The 22,733-nt window shown below is 49.7% G+C and overlaps 1 protein-coding gene across 3 annotated transcripts; it reads right to left on the bottom strand.

Annotated features, from left to right (window-relative positions):
* Positions 1–3,566: 3,566 nt before the first annotated feature.
* On the bottom strand, positions 3,567–14,674 carry PNRC2 (proline rich nuclear receptor coactivator 2). Of its 3 annotated transcripts, XM_029081031.2 has the most exons (4): positions 14,569–14,673; positions 11,725–11,848; positions 6,619–6,825; positions 3,567–6,093 (listed from the first exon to the last, which is right to left on the bottom strand). In XM_029081031.2, exon 4 carries the CDS (start codon positions 6,073–6,075, stop codon positions 5,650–5,652), a length of 426 nt encoding a protein of 141 aa, XP_028936864.1. In that variant the 5' UTR covers positions 6,076–6,093; positions 6,619–6,825; positions 11,725–11,848; positions 14,569–14,673; the 3' UTR covers positions 3,567–5,649. The 3 variants fall into 3 exon arrangements, with proteins under 3 accessions (XP_028936864.1, XP_028936865.1, XP_007663348.1); XM_029081032.2 differs by lacking the exon at positions 11,725–11,848 and having other exon boundaries at positions 14,569–14,674; XM_007665158.3 differs by lacking the exons at positions 11,725–11,848; positions 14,569–14,673 and adding an exon at positions 7,962–8,091.
* Positions 14,675–22,733: the final 8,059 nt, after the last annotated feature.

Here is a 22,733-nt window from a genome sequence, read left to right as displayed (position 1 = left end):
TTAAGACTGTGACCCCCAAGGGGACCTGATTATCTTGTGCCTACCCCAGTGCTTGGCACATAGCAAGCGCTTAACAAATAACAGCATTACAGTAGGCTCTAGCCTTTGCCGTGAATCAATCAGTAGTCATATTTGAGTGCTTACTGCGTGCAGAGAGCACTGTACTGAGCGCTTGGGAGAGGACAGTGTAAGAGACACATTCCCTGCCCCCGGAGTTTGAAGGAGCTCAATGCTTTCGCAAACTAAACCTGTGAAGGATTCTGTGAATTTACAACAGCCCTTGGATAAATCCGTGGACCTACGCGTTCTCTATGAATGTCCGAGCAAATCTGAATTTTTCGAGAGTGCATGGTGGAGTGCTTTGAGAACTATTACTGTTACTGTTTGGGGTTTGACTGTTTCGGCTGATTTAATAGTTCCTCCATCGAAGAGCATGACGGAAGTGACCTTAGAGATTTCCAGTGGGGAATAGTTGTCACAGGTGTATTTCTTGAGCATGCTGTTGTGTGCAGAATACTGTGATAAACACTTGGGAAAGCACAATAGAATTATACCTGCCGTCAGGGAGTTGAGAGTAGAGTGGGAGTTAGGTAGGTAGAGGAATCCTCGCACTTAGGTACAAGAGATATCCAAATGGAAGTTTCTGGTGAAATAACTTGGAGGTACTCAAACCTTCCAGTTAAAACTCGAGTTCACTTGAATATAATGATCCTGTGAAGTAATAATCATAATAATGTTGGTATTTGTTAAGCGCTTACTATGTGCCAGGCACTGGGGGAGATACAAGGTCATCAGGTTGTCCCACGTAGGGCTCACAGTCTTCATTCCCATTTTACATATGAGGGAACTGAGGCCCAGAGCAGTGAAGTGACTTGCCCAGGGTCACCCAGCTGACAAGCCAGAATTCGAACCCATGACCCCTGACTCCCAAGCCCGGGCTCTTTCCACTGAGCCACGCTGCTTCACATAAGGATGTTATTGTTTTCTTGAAACTTCCGATCTTATTGCCTACTGATGTATCCTTTCCGGGAAACATCCAATGCCCGATGAATCAATCATTTACTGAGCGCTTACCAGGCTGCTTGTTTTGCTGCTTCCTCTAACTGTAAATTCATTCATTCGGTAGTATTTATTGAGCGCTTACTATGTGCAGAGCACTGTACTAAGCGCTCGCCTCCCCCACTAGATTGCAAGTTTCCTGGGGGCAGGAATTCTGTCTGCTAACTCTGGTATTGTGCTCTCCCAAGTGACTTAGGCTCTGCATGGAATAAGCACTCAATAAATACCACTGATTGATTCATTCATTTTGAAGTGTAGTGAGCATGCTGGTCTACTTCAATCTTCAGTACTTTTTTATGGTCTATTTAAAAATCTATTTTATATAGATTATAGAGACCACAGTAAATTTTTCTGTTAAAATTAGAAAACCCAAGTCTCCTCCCCCTCTGATTTCTCTCCCATTTCTAGTTCCACCACCCCCTGAAAAATAAGATAAAATGAATAACGTAAAGCAAGTTTTGAGAGATTGAATTCTAGGACTCTGCCCCAGAGATGTTACTTCTTGGAAGCAGGATGGCCTAGTGGATAGAGCCAAGAAGGACGTGAGTTCTAAGCCTAACGTCCACTTTTCTGCTGTGACCTTGGGTGAGTTAATTTCTGTGTCTGTTCCCTCCCCTGTAAAATGGAGATTGACTGTGAGCCCAGGTGGGACAGAGACTGTGTCCAACCTAATTAGCATGTATCTACCCCCAAGCTCAGTACAGTGTCTGGCAAATTGCACCTAATAACCCCCCCCCAAAAAAAATTGGTTACAGTGCGATATATATATATGGAGCACAGTGACTGCAGATTGTCATTCTCAGTGGGAGAGCCGCATCAGCCCCAAATTAGGACCAAAGGAAAAAAAAAAAAGTGATCATATAGCTATTCACATCACTAGCCTTCATGCTTTTGTTTTTACCCTTATTTCTGTTCATTTCTAGAAAGCAAGTGAAAAGCAGTATTTGGATTTTTAAAGACCTAAAGTTTTCAAATGTGTTATATAGGCTCAGCTGGGGTCGGCACTACACGAAGACATTTCAGACCCATCCTTTCTGTTTTCCAGTAAGGAGTATCTAAAGCTCCACCACACGGGCAGCCATTCCAGTGAAAGGTGATGCTATTTTCATACCATTCAAAATGTCAGCAGTGTCGAGGCTAAGGAGAATTGAATTTTAAAATGTTGGTTTTAAAAACAAGGGCATCTTGAATTTCTGGGTCTGTATCCATCGATGGTACTTCCCGAAAGCTTACTGTGTGCAGAGCACTGTACTAAACTCTTGGGAGAGTACAAATACAACAGAGTTAACAGACACGTTCCCCGCCCACAATTAGCTTCCTTTTACCAAAATGTCATCTTAGAGAAAACTGGGAAAATCCACTGTTTTTTTCTCTTGGTATTCCTGCCCCTCCTAAGATCCTTAAAATACTCTCCCGCTGCAGACTGAACATTCCTCATTTTAAAAGCCATTAAAAAAACTCAGGATTTTCCCACTGTTACTAAAACGGTAAATACAAATTGCTTCAGTGATATTTGAGCACTTACCGTGTGCAGAGCACTGTACTAAGCGTTTGGGAGAAGACAACGCGGTTGACGTTCCCCACCTACAATGAGCTTACAGCCTAGAGAGAGACGGTCGTTAATATAAATGAAATATAAATTACGTACCCAAGTGCCGTGGGGTTGAGGATGGGGTAAATACCAAGTGCCCAAAGGTCACAGATCCAAGCGGGGGCTGGGGAAAAGGGGGCTGGGTCAGGGCTTTTGAATTTCTGCCTAAAAATCCATCTTTAGGGTCGGGGTTCAGGTAGGTGGAATGACTCATTCATAAATGGTCTAGCTTGGTTGGCACTAAGCGTTGAGTTTGAATTGTTTTGGATATTGTCTGCAGCGAATGGTTAGGATGTGATTCTTGTCCTCTGGAATGATAGGTAGGTGGTGTTCTTACCATACAGGGAGCAGCTCAGTTGTGACGACTGGGGAGGGCGGATGGAGAAAGCAAATCGTGTGGCCAAATTAGGGGAACACCACCATTTACCGGAGACGGGTGAAAAATTTGTCGTTTACATTATTCACCAGCCTCGCTGGTGGGCTAAACTGTGGTTACAAGCTCCGAGCTTCATCTGTTGGACCCATTCCTCACGCTGTTCTCAAGCGTTAAGCATACAAGTGTTTGACGCGTGCTAGATACGTACAGCTCAGCAGTTGAGACGAGACAACCTCGGATGGGTGAGATAAACTTGAATTACACTAATCCTTATAAAAGGACTTACAGCTTAACAAGGTCATGGTGTGTTCTGCTTTACTCAACCCTAGATCAGACCTTCAGATGCCATTAAAGCCGATGTTCCACTCGGATCTGTCACACCGCCTTGTAAAAAGGGAAGGAGAAAACACAGAAGGTACTCAAATGGCGCAGGGATGTTTCTTATTTGCGGGAGATATCCTAGGTTTTTCTGTGCACGGGGCTGTGCGCCTCAACCCACTGGCGATGTTTCACAAACAATGAGAAAAACGAACTGACAAGTTGGGGGAGTAAAATAGTTTATTTTCAATTTAAAGTTTCAAATTCATACATCACAGTTAAATGCTTGAAGTTTATTAGACACCAGAATTATATTTGGACATACTCATTTGGTCTTGAGGGGATTTTTTTTTTCCTTTGGAGAGGTAACAAGTAAACTAGCCAATTACTGCTTTATTTGGAAAAGCACGTTTGTAAACATCGAGAGCTGCGACATTTTTTGACAGTTGAAAGACGTACAACTTAGTACCACCAAAATTGACCTCGAACCGAAAAATAATCAATCAATGGAATTTACTGGGCACTTACTATGTGCAGAGCACTGTACTAAGCGTGAAGGGGAGTACAATTCAGTGGGTGGTACGCTTGTTCCCTGCCCGCGAAGAGCTTACGGTCCAGTGGGAACTTACTGCTTTTATTTTTCCTTTGGTCCTAATTTGGGGCTGATGTGGCTCTCCCACTGAGAATGACAATCTCCAGTCACTGGGCTCAACAACTGGCATGCTCAGCGTCCAGGCAAGGAGTCAGAACGTAACATTTCTAGAATTCTGAAAACTCATTTTGAATGAAGTTGGTACCCGAATGGATTAACTGATCGAGTTTTCAAATCAGCTTCAAAATGGAAGGCCCGATATGTTGAAAGGATCACGGCGAGGGGGCAAGTGGCCTTTTTTTTTTTCCCCTCCTCCAGGACAAAATTAATGTTCTGACAAAGGTATTCACTCTTTCCAAGTAGGCAAGAGGCACACGATGTTCCTCGTAGACAAAAGGAATGTTGTTTTAAGTTTCAGAAGATTGTCATTCACCACAAGACTCCAGTCAATTGTTCTTTACCACCTGATCCTTAGATTCAAAATGTTTAAAAACACCAAAAACCCTGAAGCACGTTAATCATTTCTCAAGTCAGACATTCCTTTATACATTCAAAATGGAACGTTTGAGCCTTGGCAGCCTTTCAAGGGTTTTTTGTTTCGTTTTGTTTTTTGTTCTTTTTTTTGTTTTTATTAAAAAAAAACTTCTAAATGAAAGCCTCTTGCACCAGACTTAAAACCCAGTTACAACATATCAAACACGGCATGTGCACATTCACTGGTACTTCAGTGCAAGGGTGTAGACAAACATGTGCTTAAAGGTTTTCTTTTAAACAAAATATTTCGACTCTTAAGCCAGTCCATGTCTACAGCATGGCCTTACATTCAGCAGTTTGGTACTAAAAAATACTTTATTTCTGCAGGAAAGCCCAGCATAAATTTACATATGCTACACGTTTTTACATTTATTTACATGGCTCTTTCTTCCCTATTTAAACTTTACACTAGCCACAGGGGCTACCCTAATTTAACCTTTTTCCAGGGTATCCAAATTTGAGGCCAGGCCAATCTCCAGCTTCCTCAGTGCTTTAGATCAATTCAAAGTACTTTAACAAAAAAAAAAAAAAAAAAAATGTTCAGTGCACACTAAGTACCCTAGGAGAAAAGGGAGGTCATCGAGGCTTTTTTTGTTAAAGGCGGCTGGCGTGCACCGAACCGGAAAAAGTCACTGTCATCACGCCTAGTTTCCCATTCTATTAAAACACAAAGAGCAAATTTCTTCAATTCACTGGGTACCAAAATTCTACCCTTGGTTTTCCAATACATCTTCATCTCTAAGGAGCTAAATGCAAGCAGTCTTTGTTTCAAATCTGCTGGTTACCCATTTAAAAGCACTGGTTTAAGAAATGTGGATTTATTTCCTTCCCGCTCTGAAAACTGGCCCTGCCTCCTTCCCTCCCTCCCCCCAACCCTTCACTTAAAATCTGCGTTCAGACTTAGGAGCTGTTGCACTTAAAGACAGCATTCTAAAGGTACAAAGAACAGAGCTGTTTACTGCTGCAGAGTTCAACCAGCGCCCACAATTCTCCATGGAGAACATTCCTCCCCCCGCCCCGCCCCGCTGTGCAATCAATCAACTAACTGTTCCTTGCAGCTAGCTGAAGTGAGTCCCTAATGGTGCAATTTTAAAATTTTGGAGCTACGAGATCGATCTACGTTCGGATGTGAACCCCCGTGATTTGAAACCCCATTTCTTCAGCGCTCCCTTAGGTAGGTCAGACCTGCACTTTAAGCAAGGTCTTTAGCTGAAAGGTCATGGTCTCTTTATCGGAAGGGTTAAGGGAAACGGGAACCCAGTGGCTCGGAGGCTTAGGAAGTACACTCGGTGAAGGTGGCTCACTAAATTTGGCTCCAGCATAATTCTGATTGGTCTGAGATGTAAAAAGGGAGTTGGGGCGGGACGAGTTGGGGTTCCGATTCTGACTCTTTGGGAGATGGCCGCCGTTCTTTCCCCCTTTCGGCCCGACCTGCCACCCAGCAGCTGACGAGTTATGGCTCTGTCCTCTTTCTTTCTTCATGTGAACTATCTTCATCTGGGAATTCTGATCCTTATTCTTTTGCCTGTTGTTAAGCTGCTGTTGGTTCTTCGTGACATTTCTAGGTTGGGGAAGCGGAATGTTGAACCTTTCTCCGCCACCCATGTTCAGCTTCAATGTCACCTGCGAGGAGGAGGGACGCAAGACACAGTGAACTGTCGGGACACGATCAAGCCTCAAGGAGGCCGCGGCTTCCTAGTTCCCTAACGGTCAGCGTCGTACGGTAATCTCTACGCCACTCGGGCTTTTAGGTCCCCGGAGAACCGAGCCAGTCTGCAAATCCGATTAGCTCCAGGATTCTCGATTCAGCCAGAAACCTCTCAGGGCGGCTGAGAGCCACATCTCCCACGCGCTTAGTACAGCGCCCTGCACCCAGTGAGCGCTCCGTAAATTCCCTTTGATTACCCACATCATGCCACGTTTCCCCCAACCTCCAGCCAACCCTCCGCCACTTGACCGCTTAGGCAAGTCACCACTTTTCTGTGCCTGTTACCTCATCGATAAAATGGGGACTAGGACTTTCAGCCCTATGTGGGACAGGGACTGCGTCCAACCCGATTAGCTTACATTTACCCCAGTGCCCCGGCACAGAATAAGCACTTAATACCCTTTTTTTTTTAAAAGAAGAAAAAAAAGGGATCTCTCTACCTTTCAGTCTGCTTTTCTGACCACAAGATCTCCACCGCCTGTCCTCTTCCCTGCTGCCTTGCCTGGGATAATAGATGCTGCTTTCCGCCAGACCTCTCTCTTTGTCTACGAGTGGAAGTTTTCATGGGCTGATCCGCTGTGTTCAGCCACGAAGCCGAGCCCAACATCGGAGTCTCCTCAACACACGGGCTCCAGGAAAAGTCCCAGCTGCAAAACAGAGAAAGGGAGGTCAGCGATGACAAGGAGCCCATTCACTTCGTTCCTCGGTAGGGGGGCTAAAAGGCAACAATGCCTAACAAAATGCCGGGGGAAAAAGCCCGGGCTTGCCTGCTCCTTCGCCATTCGGATCAAAACAAACATCTGGGTGGGAGGGCTCCAGCAGAAAGCAACATCAGGCAACCCCAAGGGGCGATTTTAAAGGTTTAAGAGAACTCTGGCTGCATTTCCTGTCCTAGAAAAGTGCTACAGTCAGAACTTTAAAAAAAAAAAAATCCACCCAAACAGTTCTAACTCCTTCAACTCCACATCCACCCTCATTAACCAAGACCCCCCCCCAAACTGGGTCCTGTGACATCCAAAGGTGATTTTCTCTTTCCCACCAGGGAAGGAGTTCCTTTTTATTTCTAATTTCTTTAAAGTGACCCTCCCCCGACACAAACCCTTTACCCCGAAATGTAGTTTTGCCCAACCCCCTCCCACCTTCCTCCCGGGGTCTTCGGGCTCTGCCAACCCTTCAAATCACCTCCAGCCTTAAGGGGCGATAAGTTGGTGAGGGTCGCCCCCCCCCCCCCAAAAAAAAACCTCTCCTGCCCGGGGTACAGGTCTAAAGAAAGCTGGGGAGCCCGAGGGCGTGGGTTCTAATCCCGGACACTTGCCTGAGGTGTGAAGGGGAGCAAGTCACCTCGCTTCTCTGAGCCTCAGCGAGCGCCTCTGCAGAATGGGCACTAAAGCCGGGAGCCACTCGACCGCCGCGAATGGGCTAAGCAGCTGCACGGCCGAGGGTCGTCCCCTCGTTAACCAAGCGGCGCTCGGCCCGTCGGAAGGGCTCTGACAAACGCCACGGCGGTTGCTGTGCCGGCTCGAAACTCCGGCGGGGGGGCGGGAGGGCTTGGAGGCCGGGCAGCCCCTCTCCCACGCTTGCAAAGCACGACGGCATTCGTTAGGCGCTCCGTGCCAAGGGACGATGGGCCTCCCATTCTGCAGAGGAGGTCGCTGGGGCTGAGAGAAGTGAGGCGAACAAAGGGCCCGAGCCCAGGAGGGACAATAGGACCGGCCGAGGCGGCCACACAACATGGCGGCGCGGCCTGGGCCGGGCCGGGCCGGGCCTCCCCGCCTTGCCTTACCGACGGCAGGCAGCCTCCCTGCGACGGGGCGACGGCGCGGCGGCTCCTCGGGACCGGACCCCGCCGGACACACACGCCCACCGGACCCCAACACCCGCTGCCCTGCCTCCTCCGCCGCCGCCGCCGCCTCCCTCTCCTTCTCCTTCACCACAAAATGGAGGCGGCCCCCTCCCCACCGCCCCGGCCGGGCGGGCGGCGCCGGCCCGCCAATCGGAGCGCCCCCTCGCCGCCCCCAGCCAATGGCAGCGCCGCCCCGCCGCCCCCGCAGCCAATGGGAGCGGGCCGCACGCCTGTTGCCGGGGAGGGAGGGCAGACGGAGCCGACGGAGGAGGACGGGCCCGGGGGGATGTTGTTGTTGTCGCCGCCGCCGCCGCCGTGGGTTTGAAATGGGCTCGGAGAAAGGGTTGTCGGGAATAACAGGAATAATAACGGCGGTGTGGCCTTCGTTAAGCGCTTACTAATAATAAGAATAATAATGTTGGTATTTGTTAAGCGCTTCCTATGGTTAGAGCACTGTTCTAAGCGCTGGGGGAGACACAGGGGAATCAGGTTGTCCCACGTGGGGCTCACAGTCTTCATCCCCATTTTCCAGATGAGGGAACTGAGGCCCAGAGAAGTGAAGTGACTCGCCCACAGTCACCCAGTCGACAAGTGGCAGAGCTGGGATTCGAACTCATGAGCCCTGACTCCAAAGCCCGTGCTCTTTCCACTGAGCCACGTACTAGGCGACGGGCGCTGCGCTAAGCGCTGCGGGGATACAAGGTCAGCGGGTGGTCCCCCCGTGGGGCTCCCCGTCTTCATCCCCATTTGACAGATGAGGTCACTGAGGCCCAGAGAAGAAGAATAATAATGTTGGTATTTGTTAAGCGCTTACTATGTGCCGAGCACTGTTCTAAGCGCTGGGGGAGACACAGGGGAATCAGGTTGTCCCACGTGGGGCTCACAGTCTTCATCCCCATTTTACAGATAAGGTCACTGAGGCACAGAGAAGTGAAGTGACTTGCCCACAGTCACACAGCTGACAAGTGGCAGAGCTGGGATTCGAACTCATGGGACTTGGCCAAAGTCACCCAGCTGGCAAGTGGCGGAGCGGGGATTCGAACCCATGACCTCTGACCCCCCAACTCCGGGCTCTTGCCACTGAGCCACGCTGCTTCTCTGTTGCTCCCCAGAAGACGCCTTTCCCACCTCCTGTTCCATCTCTGGGTTCCTTTTCCTCTCAACTCCGACCCCGATAAGCCTAATAATAACATCTGCGATATCTGTTAAGTCCCTACTATGTGCCAGGCACTGTACTAAGCGCTGGGGTGGAAGCAGGGTGGCTTAGTGGAAAAGAGCCCGAGCTTGGGAGTCAGAGGTCATGGGTTTGAATGCCGGCTCCGCCACTTGTCAGCTGTGTGACTGTGGGCAAGTCACTTAACTTCTCTGGGCCTAAATTCTCTCATCTGTAAAATGGGGATTAACTGGGAGCCTCATGTGGGACAACTTGATTACCCTGTATCTACCTCAGTGCTTAGAAGAGTGCTCTGCACATAGTAAGCGCTTAACAAATACCAGCATTATTATTATTACAAGCTAATCGCGTTGGACACAGTCCCTTGTCCCACATAGGGCTCCCAGTCCTAATCCCCATTTTATCGATGAGGTAACTGAGGCACCGAAAAGTTAAGTGACTTTGCTCCGCCACTCGTCTGCTGTGTGACCTTGGGCAACTTCTCTGTGAATCTATCTAGGATTCCATTTACCTATTTGGATGGTACTGATGCCTGACGACTCGTTTTGTTTTGCTGTCTGTCTCCCCCTTTTAGACTGAGAGCCCGTTGGTGGGCAGGGATTGTCTCTATCTGTCGCCGAATTGTATATTCCAAGCGCTTAGTACAGTGCTGTGCACACAGTAAGCACTCAATAAATACGACTGAATGAATGAATGTGCACCACTCTGTGAAACAGGGATTAAGACTGAGCACCATGTGGGACAGGGACTGTGTCCAGCCTGATTGGGTTGTATCTACCCCAGCGCTTGGCACATAGTAAGCGCTTAGCAAATACCATCTAAAAAAACCCAACAAAAACACCTCTGCTGCTGAGATGCTCCCCCACTTCATACACGACAGACCACCACTCTCCCACTTTCAAAGCCTTATCACACTCCCTGCCTCTGTTCTGGAATGCCCTCCCCCTTCATAGCTGTCAGATCACTACTTTCCCCTCCTTCTAAGCCTTATTAAATAATAATAATAGTTTGTTAAACGCTATGTGCCAAGCACAGTTCTAACATCACATCTCCTCCAAGAGGCCTTCCCTGACTAAGCCTCTTCTCCCACTCCCTTCTGCATCACCCTGACCTCCTCCCGTTATTCATCCCCCCCCTCCCAGCTCCACAGCACTTACATCCATAGCTATAATTATATTTATCTGATGTCTAGACTAACTCCTTGTGAGCAGGGAATGTGCCTGTTATAATGTACTCTCCCAAACGCTGAGTACAGTGCTCTGCACACAGTAAGCACTCAAATATGACTAACTCCTCAGCAGAAGACGTAAGGAGGCCTGCAGGGTTAGTCTCTGGAAATTGGACAGTCTCTAGTTGCTTTGAGATCTCAGAGCACTGGCCTGGGAGTCGGAGGGACCTGGGTTCTAATCCCGGTTCCCGCCACCTTTCTGTTGTGTGACCTCGGACACGTCACCTCACTTCCTCTGTGCCTCAGTGACTTCATCTGTACACGTCACCTCACTTCCTCTGAGCTTCAGTGACCTCATCCGTAAAATGGAGATTAAGACTGAGCCCGATGTGGGACAAGGGACTGTGCCCAACCCGATTATCTTGTATTTATCCCAACGCTTAATGCCTGGCACATAGTGCTTAACAGATACCATTAAAAAAAAAAAAATGGCAGCACCTGACAGCAATAAAAATACCACAATTAATATCTCCTGGGTGGGATCTTGAGACTAGGGCAGCTGGGAAACCTCTAACCTTCCCTTGAACCAAGAAGATAAGGAGAAAAATTTGAGGGTTAAGCAAACCTCAGTGTCAGGTGGTTTGCTCATCAGTCTTTCCTCACAGTGTCTTAACACTAATCCCGACCCCAACTTCACCCGAAAATCTATTCCCCGGGTTATCTGAACCCTTCCTTCGTCTCTCCCTCGCTTCTCCAGAGGAACCTCGATGAACCAAACTTCTGGGGATGTGGCCCAAATTGGACAGCATTAATTTTCTACAGATATCCTGGCCAGGGTTATGGCACGGTGTTGGCGTGATGTGGTGGTCGCTTGAGCCAACAGGCCCAGCTTGTCAGTCGGTTCATGGTATTTATTGAGCACTGACTGTGTGCAGAGCACTGTACTAAGAACTTGGGAGAGTACACTATCAATATAACAGACACATTCCCTGCCCACCACAAGCTCACAGTCTAGAGGGAGAGACAGGCATTAATATAAATATAATTAGAGATATGTACAGATGTGCTGGGGGCGGGTGAATAAAGGGAGCAAGTCAGGGTGACACAGAAGGGAGTGGAAGGAAAGGAATAGAAGGTTTAGTCAGGGAAGGCCTCTTGGAGGAAATGTGCTTTCAATAAGGCTGTAAAGTTGGGGAGAGTCATTGTTGTATAGGAAGGGGGAGGGCGTTCCAGATCAGAGGCAGGACGCGGGTGAGAGGTCACCGGCGATATAGACGAGATAGAGGTACAGGGAGAAGGTTGGCATTAGAGGAGCAAAGTGTGTGGGCTGGGTTGTGGGCATTCTGCCATGTGCTGCGTACCTGTCTCTCGATCGATGGTATTTATGGAGCACTCGCTGATGACTGTAGTATTTGTTCAGCACTTACAATGGGTCAACCCCTGCGGTAAACAAAAGATCATCGGGTCCCACGTGGGGCTCACAGCCTAAGTAGGAGGGAGAAAAAGGCACTGAATCCCCATTTTGCAGATGAGGGAAGCGGAGTGACTGGCTCAAGGCCGCCTAGGAGGCAAGGAGCGGAGCCAGGAGTAGAACCCAGGAGCCCAGGTTCCACACTGCTACTCACTTCTTACTTTGTGTAGATCACTGTACTGAGTGCTTAGAAGTATGGAAAGAGCACGAGCCTGGGAATCAGGTGACCTATATTCTAATCCTGACTCTGTCACTTACCTGCTGTGTGACATGGGGAAGTCACTTCACTTCCTTGGGCCTCAGTTTCCCCATCTATAAAATGGGGATTCAAGACCTGCTCTCCCTCAGCCTTAGATTGGGAGCCCTGTGTGAGACAGGGATTGGGTCCGATCCGATGACCTTGTGTCTACCCTAGTGCTTCGTACAATGCTTGGCACAGAGTAAGTACTTAACAAATACCAGAATCTCATTATTATTATTATTATCATGCAAAAGATTATGGACACAATCCCTGGCACTCCATGGGGCTTAGTCTACTGTTAGTCTACTTAGAACAGTGCTCAGTGCTTAGAACAGTGCTTGGCACATAGTAAGTGCTTAATAAATACCATCATTATTATTATTATTACGCTCTGGACTCTAGTGGGAACCCAAAAGGCGGTGACAAGTAGGCAATCCCAGCTGGGAGAAGCAATGTGGCCTAGTGGAAAGAGCCTGGGCCTTGGAGTCAGAGGACCTGAATTCTAATCCCTGCCCCGCCGATTGCTAGCTGAGTGACCTTGGGCAAGTCATTTAACTTCTCTGTGCCTCAGTTTCCTCAGCTGTAAAATGGGGATTCGATACCCATTCTCCCTCCTACTTGGACAGTGAGCCCCATGTGGGACAGGGACTTTGTCCAACCTAATTGACCTGTACCTACCCCAGCACTTAGAACGGTGTTTGACCCAAAGTAAGTGCTTAACAAATACCACAAAAACAACAACAAAAAAACCCCATAGCATTAGAATCCTCCTCACTGGGTCTCGATCCGTCGGGGACCCTCAACGGGCCTGGGTAAGTCTAGCAGGTCTGCAGAAAAAACGACCCCATTTGGGGACCCCTAGGCAAAATGAAAAACACAAATATTTCTACTGCTGCTCTATGTCAACTATTAATGGAAGTCTGAGATTTTTACGGTGAAAAGGGAGGCTAAATTTCCAGTAACTCAAGCACACCCAGGAATGTAGCGGCTCAGCAGATTTGAAAGGGTCTCAGGAAGCAAAGCCGATTCTTTTCTGCACTGGGGCCGCTCCAAGAACAAATTTCTTACTCCAGCCACCTCACGCAGCTTTGGGATTTTGTTGCACATTCCCTCGAGTTTCTGGGCTGTGTTCCACAGAAAAGTACCCTTTCCAAATAAACTGAGGCCACAGCCTGTTTGCCTAGGGAGGCCCTGCCTCAAGTTAACTGCCTCCAAAAACTTCCTGGAAGGACTGAGTCACACACAAGAACCCTTGTTCAGCAGGAGTTAGGTTAGCAGTGTGCGGGGGCAGGGGCTGAGGATCGTCTGGAATAGATTCCAAAATAGATTTGCTTTTTTTTTTTTATGGCATTTGTTAAGCGCTTACTGTGTGCCAGGCGAAGATGCCAGATCATCAGATTGGAGCCGGTCCCTGGCCCACAGAGGGCTCTCAGTCCTAATTCCCATGTTACAGATAATGTTGGTATTTGTTAAGCACTTACTATGTGCACAGCACTGTTATAAGCGCTGGGGTAGACATAGGGGAATCGGGTTGTCCCACGTGGGGCTCACAGTCTTCATCCCCGTTTTACAGATGAGGGAACTGAGGCTGGGGGAGATACAGGTTAATCTGATTGTCCCACATGAGGCTCACTGTCGCAATCCCCATTTTACAGATGAGGCAACTTAGGCAAAGTGAAGTGACTTGCCCACAGTCACACAGCTGACAAGTGGCAGAGTCGGGATCCGAACCCATGACCTCTGACTCCCAAGCCCGGGCTCTTTCCACTGAGCCATGTAAAAATAATAATTGTGGTATTTGTTAAGCGCTTACTATGCGCCGGGTACTGTTCTAAACACTGGGATGGATACAAGATAATGAGGTGGGACACGATCCCTGTCCCACATGGGGTTCACAAACTCAATCCCCATTTTACAGTTGAGGGAACTGAAGCCCAGAGAAGTGATCATATTCCTTGCTTCTGTCGTGCTTACTGTGTGCGGGGTACTGTGCTAAGCACTTAATAAAAAGGAATATTATTATTACAGCGCTTCACACTCAGCAGCCAGTTGGCCACTGTACTCAGGGAATGTGTCTGTTACAATGCATTCTCCCAAGCTCTTTGTACAGTGCTCTGCGCACAGTAGGCGTTCAGTAAATACAACCGATTGACTGAATGATCCCCTTAAGCACTTTAGCAGTCATCTGACCTCGGCCACTTCCCCTATCTGTGATTTATTTTCATGTCTGTTTTCTAAGGGTCTGGAGGACAGGGATTTTTGTCCCCCAACTCTACTGCACTGAACTCTTCCAAGCGCTCAGTTCGGTGCTCTGCTCTTCCAGAAAAGCACTGTGGCCTAGGGGCAAGGCTACGGGCCCAGGGGTCGAAGGGCACGGCCCTATGCCCGGCTCCACCACTTGCCTGCAAAGTGACCTTGTGCAAGTCACTTCCCTTCTCTGGGCTGGGCGCTTGGGGGAAAAGAAGGCCCCTGCCTGGTCCTCGGGGAGCTTACCGTCATAAATCCAAGAGGACAAATCAGGGCCACTTTCTCCGAGCGGGCAGGGCCGGGGTCAAGTCCGCTGGGAGCCGCTGCCTGGGGCTGGGTTGACTTCACCTCGAACGGCGCCCAACAAACACGTGTTGTGGGAATAAGCCGGACCAAACACTATGCGCATGCGCGCCCTACCGGGCGATCCAGCCCGTGCGCACGTGCGCAACCTTCCCCCCCTCACTTCAGCCCCTCGCTCATGCGCACGCGCACCCCCCCCCCCCCCGTCCAGCCCCTCGCGCACGCGCACAACCTCCCCCTTCCAGCCCCTCGCGCACGCGCACAACCCCCCACCCGCTCTCCGGCCTCTTGCGCATGCGCACAGCTTCCCCCTCCAGCCCTGTACGCATGCGCCCAAGCTCTCCCAGCCCGTTCCACCTTCGTGCTCATGCGCACAACGCTTTCTGCTTGGGTTGTGGCCTCCAGTGCCTTGATGGACGTCCAATGTCTGAGGGGTTTTCCCCCAGTGGCCCGGCTTGGTTTAGGTGCCCCCAGGAGGGGCTCAATAAATACCCAGTAATAAATCCTCAATAAATACTTTGACTACTGACAGGCTGATGAGATCTTTCCCAGAGCTGGGTCAGGTTTTAGCCCTTCCCTCCCATTCGCGACACCGCCTCAAAACAGCCAGCAGGGGGCAGCCCGCCCACGAACAACTACTACAATAATGATCATTATAATAATGTTGGTATTTGTTGAGCGCTTACTGTGTGCCGAGCACTGTGCTAAGCGCTGGGATAGATCCAGGGTCATCAGGTTGTCCACGTGAGGCTCACAGTTAATCCCCATTTGACAGATGAGGTAACTGAGGCCCAGAGAAGTGAAGTGATTTGCCCAAGTTCACCCAACTGACAAGTGGCAGGGTGGGGATTCGAACCCCTGACCTCTGGCTCCCAAGCCCGGGCTCCTTCCACTGAGCCACTGATATCTGTTCATAATAACGATGGTATTTGTTAAGCGCTTACTGTGTGCCAAGCACTCTTCTAAGCGCTGAGAGATATACAAGGTGATCAGGTTGTCCCATGTGGGCCTCACGGTCTTAATAATAATAATGTTGGTATTTGTTAAGCGCTTACTATGTGCAGAGCACTGTTCTAAGCGCTGGGGTAGACACAGGGTAAAAAAATGCCCTTTTACAGATGAGGCCCAGAGAAGTGAAGTGACTTGACCAAAGTCACCCAGCTTACAAGTGGCGGAGGCAGCATTAGAACTCACGACCTCTGGCTCCCAAGCCCGGGCTCTTTCCACTCAGTAAGCGCTTCCTACGTGCCAAGCGCTGTACTAAGCGCTGGGGTGGATACAAGCAAATCGGATTGGACACAGCCCCTGTCCCACATGGGGCTCACGGTCCCAATCCCTATTATACAGATTCATTCACTCATTCAATCAATGGTATTTATTGAGCGCTTACTGTGTGCAGAGCACTGGACTAAGCCCTTGGAAAGTATAATTCAGCGTGGCTCAGTGGCAAGAGCCCGGGCTTGGGAGTCAGAGGTCGTGGGTTCGAATCCCGGCTCTGCCACTTGTCAGCTGGGTGACCGTGGGCAAGTCACTTCACTTCTCTGGGCCTCAGCGACCTCATCCGTAAAATGGGGATTAACTGTGAGCCTCACGCGGGACAACCTGATTGCCCTGTATCTCCCTCAGCGCTTAGAACAGTGCTCGGCACATAGTAGGCGCTTAACAAATACCAACATCATTATTATTATTATTAGAGAGGCAATCCCTGCCCACAACGGGCTCGCAGTCTAGTAGGGGGGAGACCGACGTCAAAGGAAGTAAACAGGCATCGATAGCGTCAATATAAATAAGTAGAATTATAGGTAAATAAACATCAAAACAAGAAAACAGGCATTCCAATAAAGAAATAGAATTATGGATATGTGCATCTATGCACAAAGTGCTGTGAGGCGGGGAGGGGGGTAGAGCAAAGGGAGCGAGTCGGGGCGATGGGGAGGGAGAGCTCAGTCTGGGAAGGCCTCCTGGAGGAGGTGAGCTGTCAGGAGGGCTTGGAAGAGGGGAAGAGAGTGAGTTTGGCGGAGGGGAGGAGGGAGGGCGTTTCGGGACAGCGGGAGGACGCGGGCCGGGGGTCGACGGCGGGACGGGCACGAACGAGGGACCGTGAGGTGAGCGGCAGAGGAGCGGAGCGCGCGGGCTGGGCCGGAGAAGGAGAGAAGGGAGGAGAGGTAGGAGGGGGCAAGGGGATGGACAGCTCGGAAGCCAAGAGTGAGGAGTTTTTGCTTGCTTAATTCGGATGAGGCAACCGAGGCCCAGAAAAGTGAACTGACTTGCCCAAGGTCACACAGCAGACAAGTGGCGGAGCCGGGATTAGAACTCAAGACGTTCCTGGCACACAGTAAGCGTTTAAGAAGAACCAATAGAGTTGGTAGACAAGTTCCCTGCCCACAAGGAGCTCACGGTCTAGAGGGGGAGACGAACATTAAAATAAATTTTGGATACGGACCTAAGTCTTTTGGGGCTGAGGGTGGGACGAATAAAGGGTACAAATCTTGGACTCTACAAATCAAGACCTTGTAAGCTCCTTGTGGGCAGAAAACGTGTCTACCAACTCCATAATATTGTTCTCTCCCAAGTGCTTAGTCAAGTGTACTGCACACAGTAAGCGCGCAATAAATATAATTGATTGATTGATCCCACCACCACACAGAGAAGCAGCGTGGCTCAGTGGAAAGAGCATGGGCTTTGGAGTCAGAGGTCATGAGTTCAAATCCCAGCTCTGCCACTTGTCAGCTGTGTGACTGTGGGCAAGTCACTTAACTTCTCTGGGCCTCAGTTCCCTCATCTGTAAAACGGGGATGAAGACTGTGAGCCCCACGTGGGACGACCCGATTCCCCTATGTCTACCCCAGCGCTTGGAACAGTGCTCGGCACATAGTAAGCGCTTAACAAATACCAACATTATTATTAGAGCACCTTTATGTATTTATTTATATTAATGTCTGTCTCCCCTTCTAGACTATAAGCTCGTTGTGCATAAGGAATTGCCTATTTATGGTTTGACTGTACTCTCCCAAGCGCTTAGTACAGTGCTTTGCACACAGTAAGCGTTCAATAAATATGATGAAATGAATAATAATAATTGTGGTATTTGTTAAGCACTCACTATATACCAGGCACTGTACTAAGCGCCGGGGTGGACACAAGCGAATCGGATTGGACGCGATCCCTGTTCCATGTGGGGCTCGCAGTCTCAATCCCCATTTTACAGATGAGGTAACTGAGGCACAGAGATGTGACTTGCTCAAGGCCACACAGCAGACAAGTGGCGGAGCCGGGATTAGAACCCACGACCTTGTGACTCCCAGGCCCGGGCCCTATCCACTAGGCCGCGAACCTTGCTCTCTCCGATGGGCAGTTCCCGTAGAACTACCAGGCGCGGGGCGACCCCATAAATCAGGCCAAAGAGGAAATGCCCGGGTGCCCCGGGGAAACTGGAATCCCGGGGCCGGGATGGGTCGGGGGAGATAGATGGCGGACCCAGATGGGCGGCCATAAATAACAGCCGCTGGTCAAGTCAGGGCCAGGAGGTGCGGGGGCACAGTGCGGGTTGGGAAGTGGTGAGCACACACTTTTCCCTTCCCGCCCTTCCCAGAGGAAAGGGAAAAGGAGGGGGCTTCCCACTTTGGAATAAGTGGGACCCCGGGAGGAAGGGAAGAGGCTGGAGGGGCGGACCGTCATCAGGAAGGCAGCGCGCGAGCTGCCTGTTAAGGCCCTCAGCGGGAAGGCGACAGCACAGAGAAGGGAGGTAAGTCAGTCGTTTCCTTTCCTCTTTTTAATAGTATTTGTTAAGCGCTTACTATGTGTCAAGCACTGCTCTAAGCCCTGGGGTGAGCCGGGTTGGACACAGACCCCGTCCGCATGGGGCTCACAGTCTAGGGAGGAGGGAAAACTGAGGCACAGAGAAGTGGAGTGACTTGCCCAAGGTCCCGCAGTAATAACTGTGCTATTTGTTAAGCACTTACTAAGTGCCTAGCACCATACTAAACGCTGGGGTGGATACAGGGCAAATGAGGTTGGACGTAGTCCCTGTCCCACATGGGGCTCACAGTCTTAATACCCATTTTCCAGATGAGTCAACTGTGGCCCAGAGAAGTAAAATGACCTGCCCAAGGTCACACAGGAGACAAGTGATGGAGCAGACACTAACAATAACACGGTGTTATTGGGTTTATCGTCCTCTAAACTCTAAGCTCGTTGTGGGCAGGCAACACGTCCACCAATTCCGTTAGACTGACCTCTCCCAAGCGCTTAGTATGGCTCTTAGTAAGCGCTCAATAAATACCACTGATCAACTAACAGAGAAATCCGCAGATTCCAGGAAGATTGGAGGCAGTCGGTCATGAAATTTATTGATCGCTTACCTCGTACGGAGCACTGTACTAAGCGTTTGGGAGAGTACAATAGAAAAATAAAGACACTCTCCCTACCCGCAGCGAACTTACAGTCTAGAGGGGGAGACTGACAATAATATAAACAAACGAATAAATAAATTATTCTGTACTTCCCAAGCACCTGGTTCAGGACACCATTCATTCATTCGTCCCATTGTATTTATTGAGCGCTTACCGTGTGCAGAGCACTGTACTAAGCCCTCGGGAGAGGACAATCCAAGAACGAACAGACACATTCCCTGCTCACAATCAGTTTACGGTCTAGAGGGGGGACGTACTATACCAAATTACTGCTAATATATGTATTATATATTGTATTTTATATACTATTATATTTATATCATGTATTTGATACACTATAAAAATTCAGGTTTTCCTATGGGATTTTCAGCAGGTGAAATGGCAGAGCACCCTCGGGCCCCCTATTCCGGGGGAGGATAGGAGATCCACCAGAGGATACGCTCTGCCGGCAAAAAAATCCCACCCGCCCCAGCTCAAACTAGCAACCCCTGCACACCCGACAAAGAGAAGCGGCGTGGCCTAGCGGATAGAGCCCGGGCCTGGGAGTCAGAAGGACCTGGGTTCTAATCCCGGCTCCGGCTCTTGTCCGCTGAGTGACCTTGGGCAAGGTACTTCACTTCCCCGGGCCTCCTCGGTTTCCTCCTCTGCAAAACGGGGATTAAGATTGTGAGCCCCGTGTGGGACACCGACTGTGTCCGACCCGGTCAGCTTGGATCTACCCCAGTGCTTGGAACAGCGTCTGGCACATAGCAGGCGCTTAACAAATACCAACAACAACAACCAAAAAAAAAAAAAACGCTGACGCCCTAAAGGGCTGACAAGAAATGGAGGTTTAGTAAAGACCAGAGTGGAAAACTTGTTTTCTGTTGGAATGCGCTTGGGCTCGGCGTCTTGGCTTCCGATGGGGGAGCTGGGGCTAATCTTCATTTCCTCTCCCAGGGACGATCAAGACAATTCCTAGAAATAGCTGTTTTTTAAATAGAATTTCTGAAGTGCTTCCCATGTGCCAGGCGCCACCATATTAAGCACTGGGGTAGATAAGGAAGCAGCGTGGCTCAGTGGAAAGAGCACGGGCTTTGGAGTCGTAGGTCATGGGTTCGAATCCCACCTCGACCGCTTGTCAGCTGTGTGACTTGGGGCGAGTCACTTCACTTCTCGGTGCCTCAGTTCCCTCATCTGTAAAATGGGGATGAAGACGGTGAGCCCCACGTGAGACAACCTGATTCCCCTGGGTCTACCCCAGTGCTTAGAACGGTGCTCGGCACATAGTAAGCGCTTAACAAATACCAACATCATTATTATAAAGGATAATGAGGGCCCACAAGGGGCTCAGAGTCCTAAACCCCATTTTATAAATGAGCTGGGGGTGAAGGACGAGGACATCAAGTAACATGTTAGCCCGTAGTGAGGGACGAAGCTGTTTTTTGGGTTTTTTTAATGGTATCTTTTAACCACCTACCAGGCACTGTGCTGAGCACTGGGGTAGATCCAAGCTAATCGGGTTGGATACAGTCCCTGCCCCATACGGGGCTCAGTTTTAACCCCCGTTTTACAGATGAGGTAGCTGAGGCACAGAGAACGAAGTGACTTGCCCAAAGTCACCCAGGAGACAAGTGGCGGTCTCGATTACCTCATCTGTAAAATGAGGATTCATACCGCAAGCCCCATATGGCCGTGGAGCGTGTCCGACCCCATTATCTTGTATCTACCATTGTGCTTAGTAGAGCCCGGTCTTGGGAGTCAGAGGTCGTGGGTTCTGATCCCGGCTCTGCCGCTTGCCAGCTGTGTGACTTTGGGCAAGTCACTTCACTTCTCTGGGCCTCAGTGACCTCATCTGGAAAATGGGGATTAAAACCGTGAGCCCCACGTGGGACAACCTGATCACCTTGTATCCCCCAGCGCTTACAACAGTGCTTTGCACATAGTAAGCACTTAAATACCACCATTTATTTATTTTTACGGTGCCTGGCCCCTAGTAAGTGCTTAACAAATAACGATTTTAAAAATCCGTACGGCAAAGCAGAATGAAGGGAGAACAGGGGAAACGGGGGCTTTGCCGAGGAAATGTGATTTTATTTTAGGAGGGTTCTCCTATGATAACTAGTTCTAGAGAAGCAGCGTGGCTCTGCTGGAAAGAGCCCGGGCCCGGGAGTCAGAGGACCTGGATTCTAATCCCGGCCCTGCCACTTGCCTGCTGCGTGACCTTGGGCAAGTCACATCGCTTCTCTGGGCCTCGGTTCCCTCATCTGCAAAACGGGAATCTGTTCTCCCTCCTCCTTAGACTTTGAGCCCATGTGGGACCTGAATATCTTGTATCTACCTCAGCGCGGAATACGGTGCTCGGCACAGTGTAAGGGCTTAACAGATTCCACGATTTCTCCTCTTCCTATCCCAAATTCCCAGATTCCCCTCCCGGGTTTGCAAATGGCCCGTAAGTTGACAACTCATTTATCTTTCCTGGTCCTCTGCTTCCCTTCTGACTGAAGGGGAATTTTGAAACTCCGGTCCTCTTAGCGGGGGGATTTTAACGGGCAAGAAAGATAGCAGCAGGAACTATTTTTAATCATCCCCCCGCTCTCATATAGCATTCAATCTTTCTTCCTTTTTCTCTTTGCCTAATTAGGTTAAGCAAATCTTCCCTGTGGCTTTCAAGTTCTCTGATGATGCATCAAAAAGTTACTTGCCCCTCTCCCCTCCTCAACTGACTTGTCAACCAGCTTCTCCCAGTAGGAGCAGAGTGGCCTAGTGGGTAGAGCCCGGGCCTGGGGGTCAGAAGGAGCTGGGTTCTAATCCCGTCTCCCCCGATTAGACCGTAAGCCCGTCAAACGGCAGGGACTGTCTCTATCTGTTGCCGACTTGTTCATCCCAAGCGCTTAGTACAGTGCTCTGCATATAGTAAGCGCTCAATAAATACTATTGAATGAATGAATGAATGAATGAATGAATGAATGAATGAATGCCTTTGTCTGCTTGTGGTGCCCTCGGTCACCTCGCTTCTCTGTGCCTCAGTTACCGTCTCTGTAAAACGGAGATCACGACGATGAGCCTCATGCGGGATGTGGGTTGTGTCCAAACTGACCGTGTTGCATCTACCCCAGCGCTTAGAACGGTGCCTGGGACGTAGTAAGCGCTTAACGGATACCATTTAAAAAAAATATAGGAGTAGATTTGAGTCAGCGGGGCCTTGCGGAAAGAGGTCGGGCCGGATAGTTGATAGATCTGGGTTCGGGTCCCGGTTCGACCGCTGGTGTGCTGGGTGAGCTTGGGCAAATCACTTGACCTCTCTGGGCCTCCGTTTCCTCGTGGGTAAAATGGTGATGAGACCCTTCTTGTCCCTACTTCTTAATGATTGCCCTATTTGTTAAGCGCTTACTTTGTGCCAGGCACTGTTCTAAGCGCTGGGGTAGATAGAGGTCAATCAGGTTGGACACAGTCCCTGTCCCCCACGGGGCTCACAGTCTAAGTAGGAGGGAACCCCGTGTGGGGCAGGGATTGGGTCTGAGTGCTTAGCACACAGTAAGTTCTCTATAAATATTACGTCTGCTACCAACTGGGTGCCCAGAAGAATCATGAGGAGAAGCAGCATCGTCTAGGGGAAGCAGCTCAGGCCCGGGAGTCAGAGGACCTGGGTTCTAATCCCGGCTTCACCGTTTCCCTGCTGTGTGTCCTCGGGCAAGTCACTTCACTGCTCTGCCT

Source organism: Ornithorhynchus anatinus, chromosome 16, assembly GCF_004115215.2.
Source record: "Ornithorhynchus anatinus isolate Pmale09 chromosome 16, mOrnAna1.pri.v4, whole genome shotgun sequence".
NCBI lineage: Eukaryota > Metazoa > Chordata > Mammalia > Monotremata > Ornithorhynchidae > Ornithorhynchus > Ornithorhynchus anatinus.
Note: the sequence above shows the minus strand (reverse complement) of the source record. Positions and strands in the feature narration are given on the sequence as shown.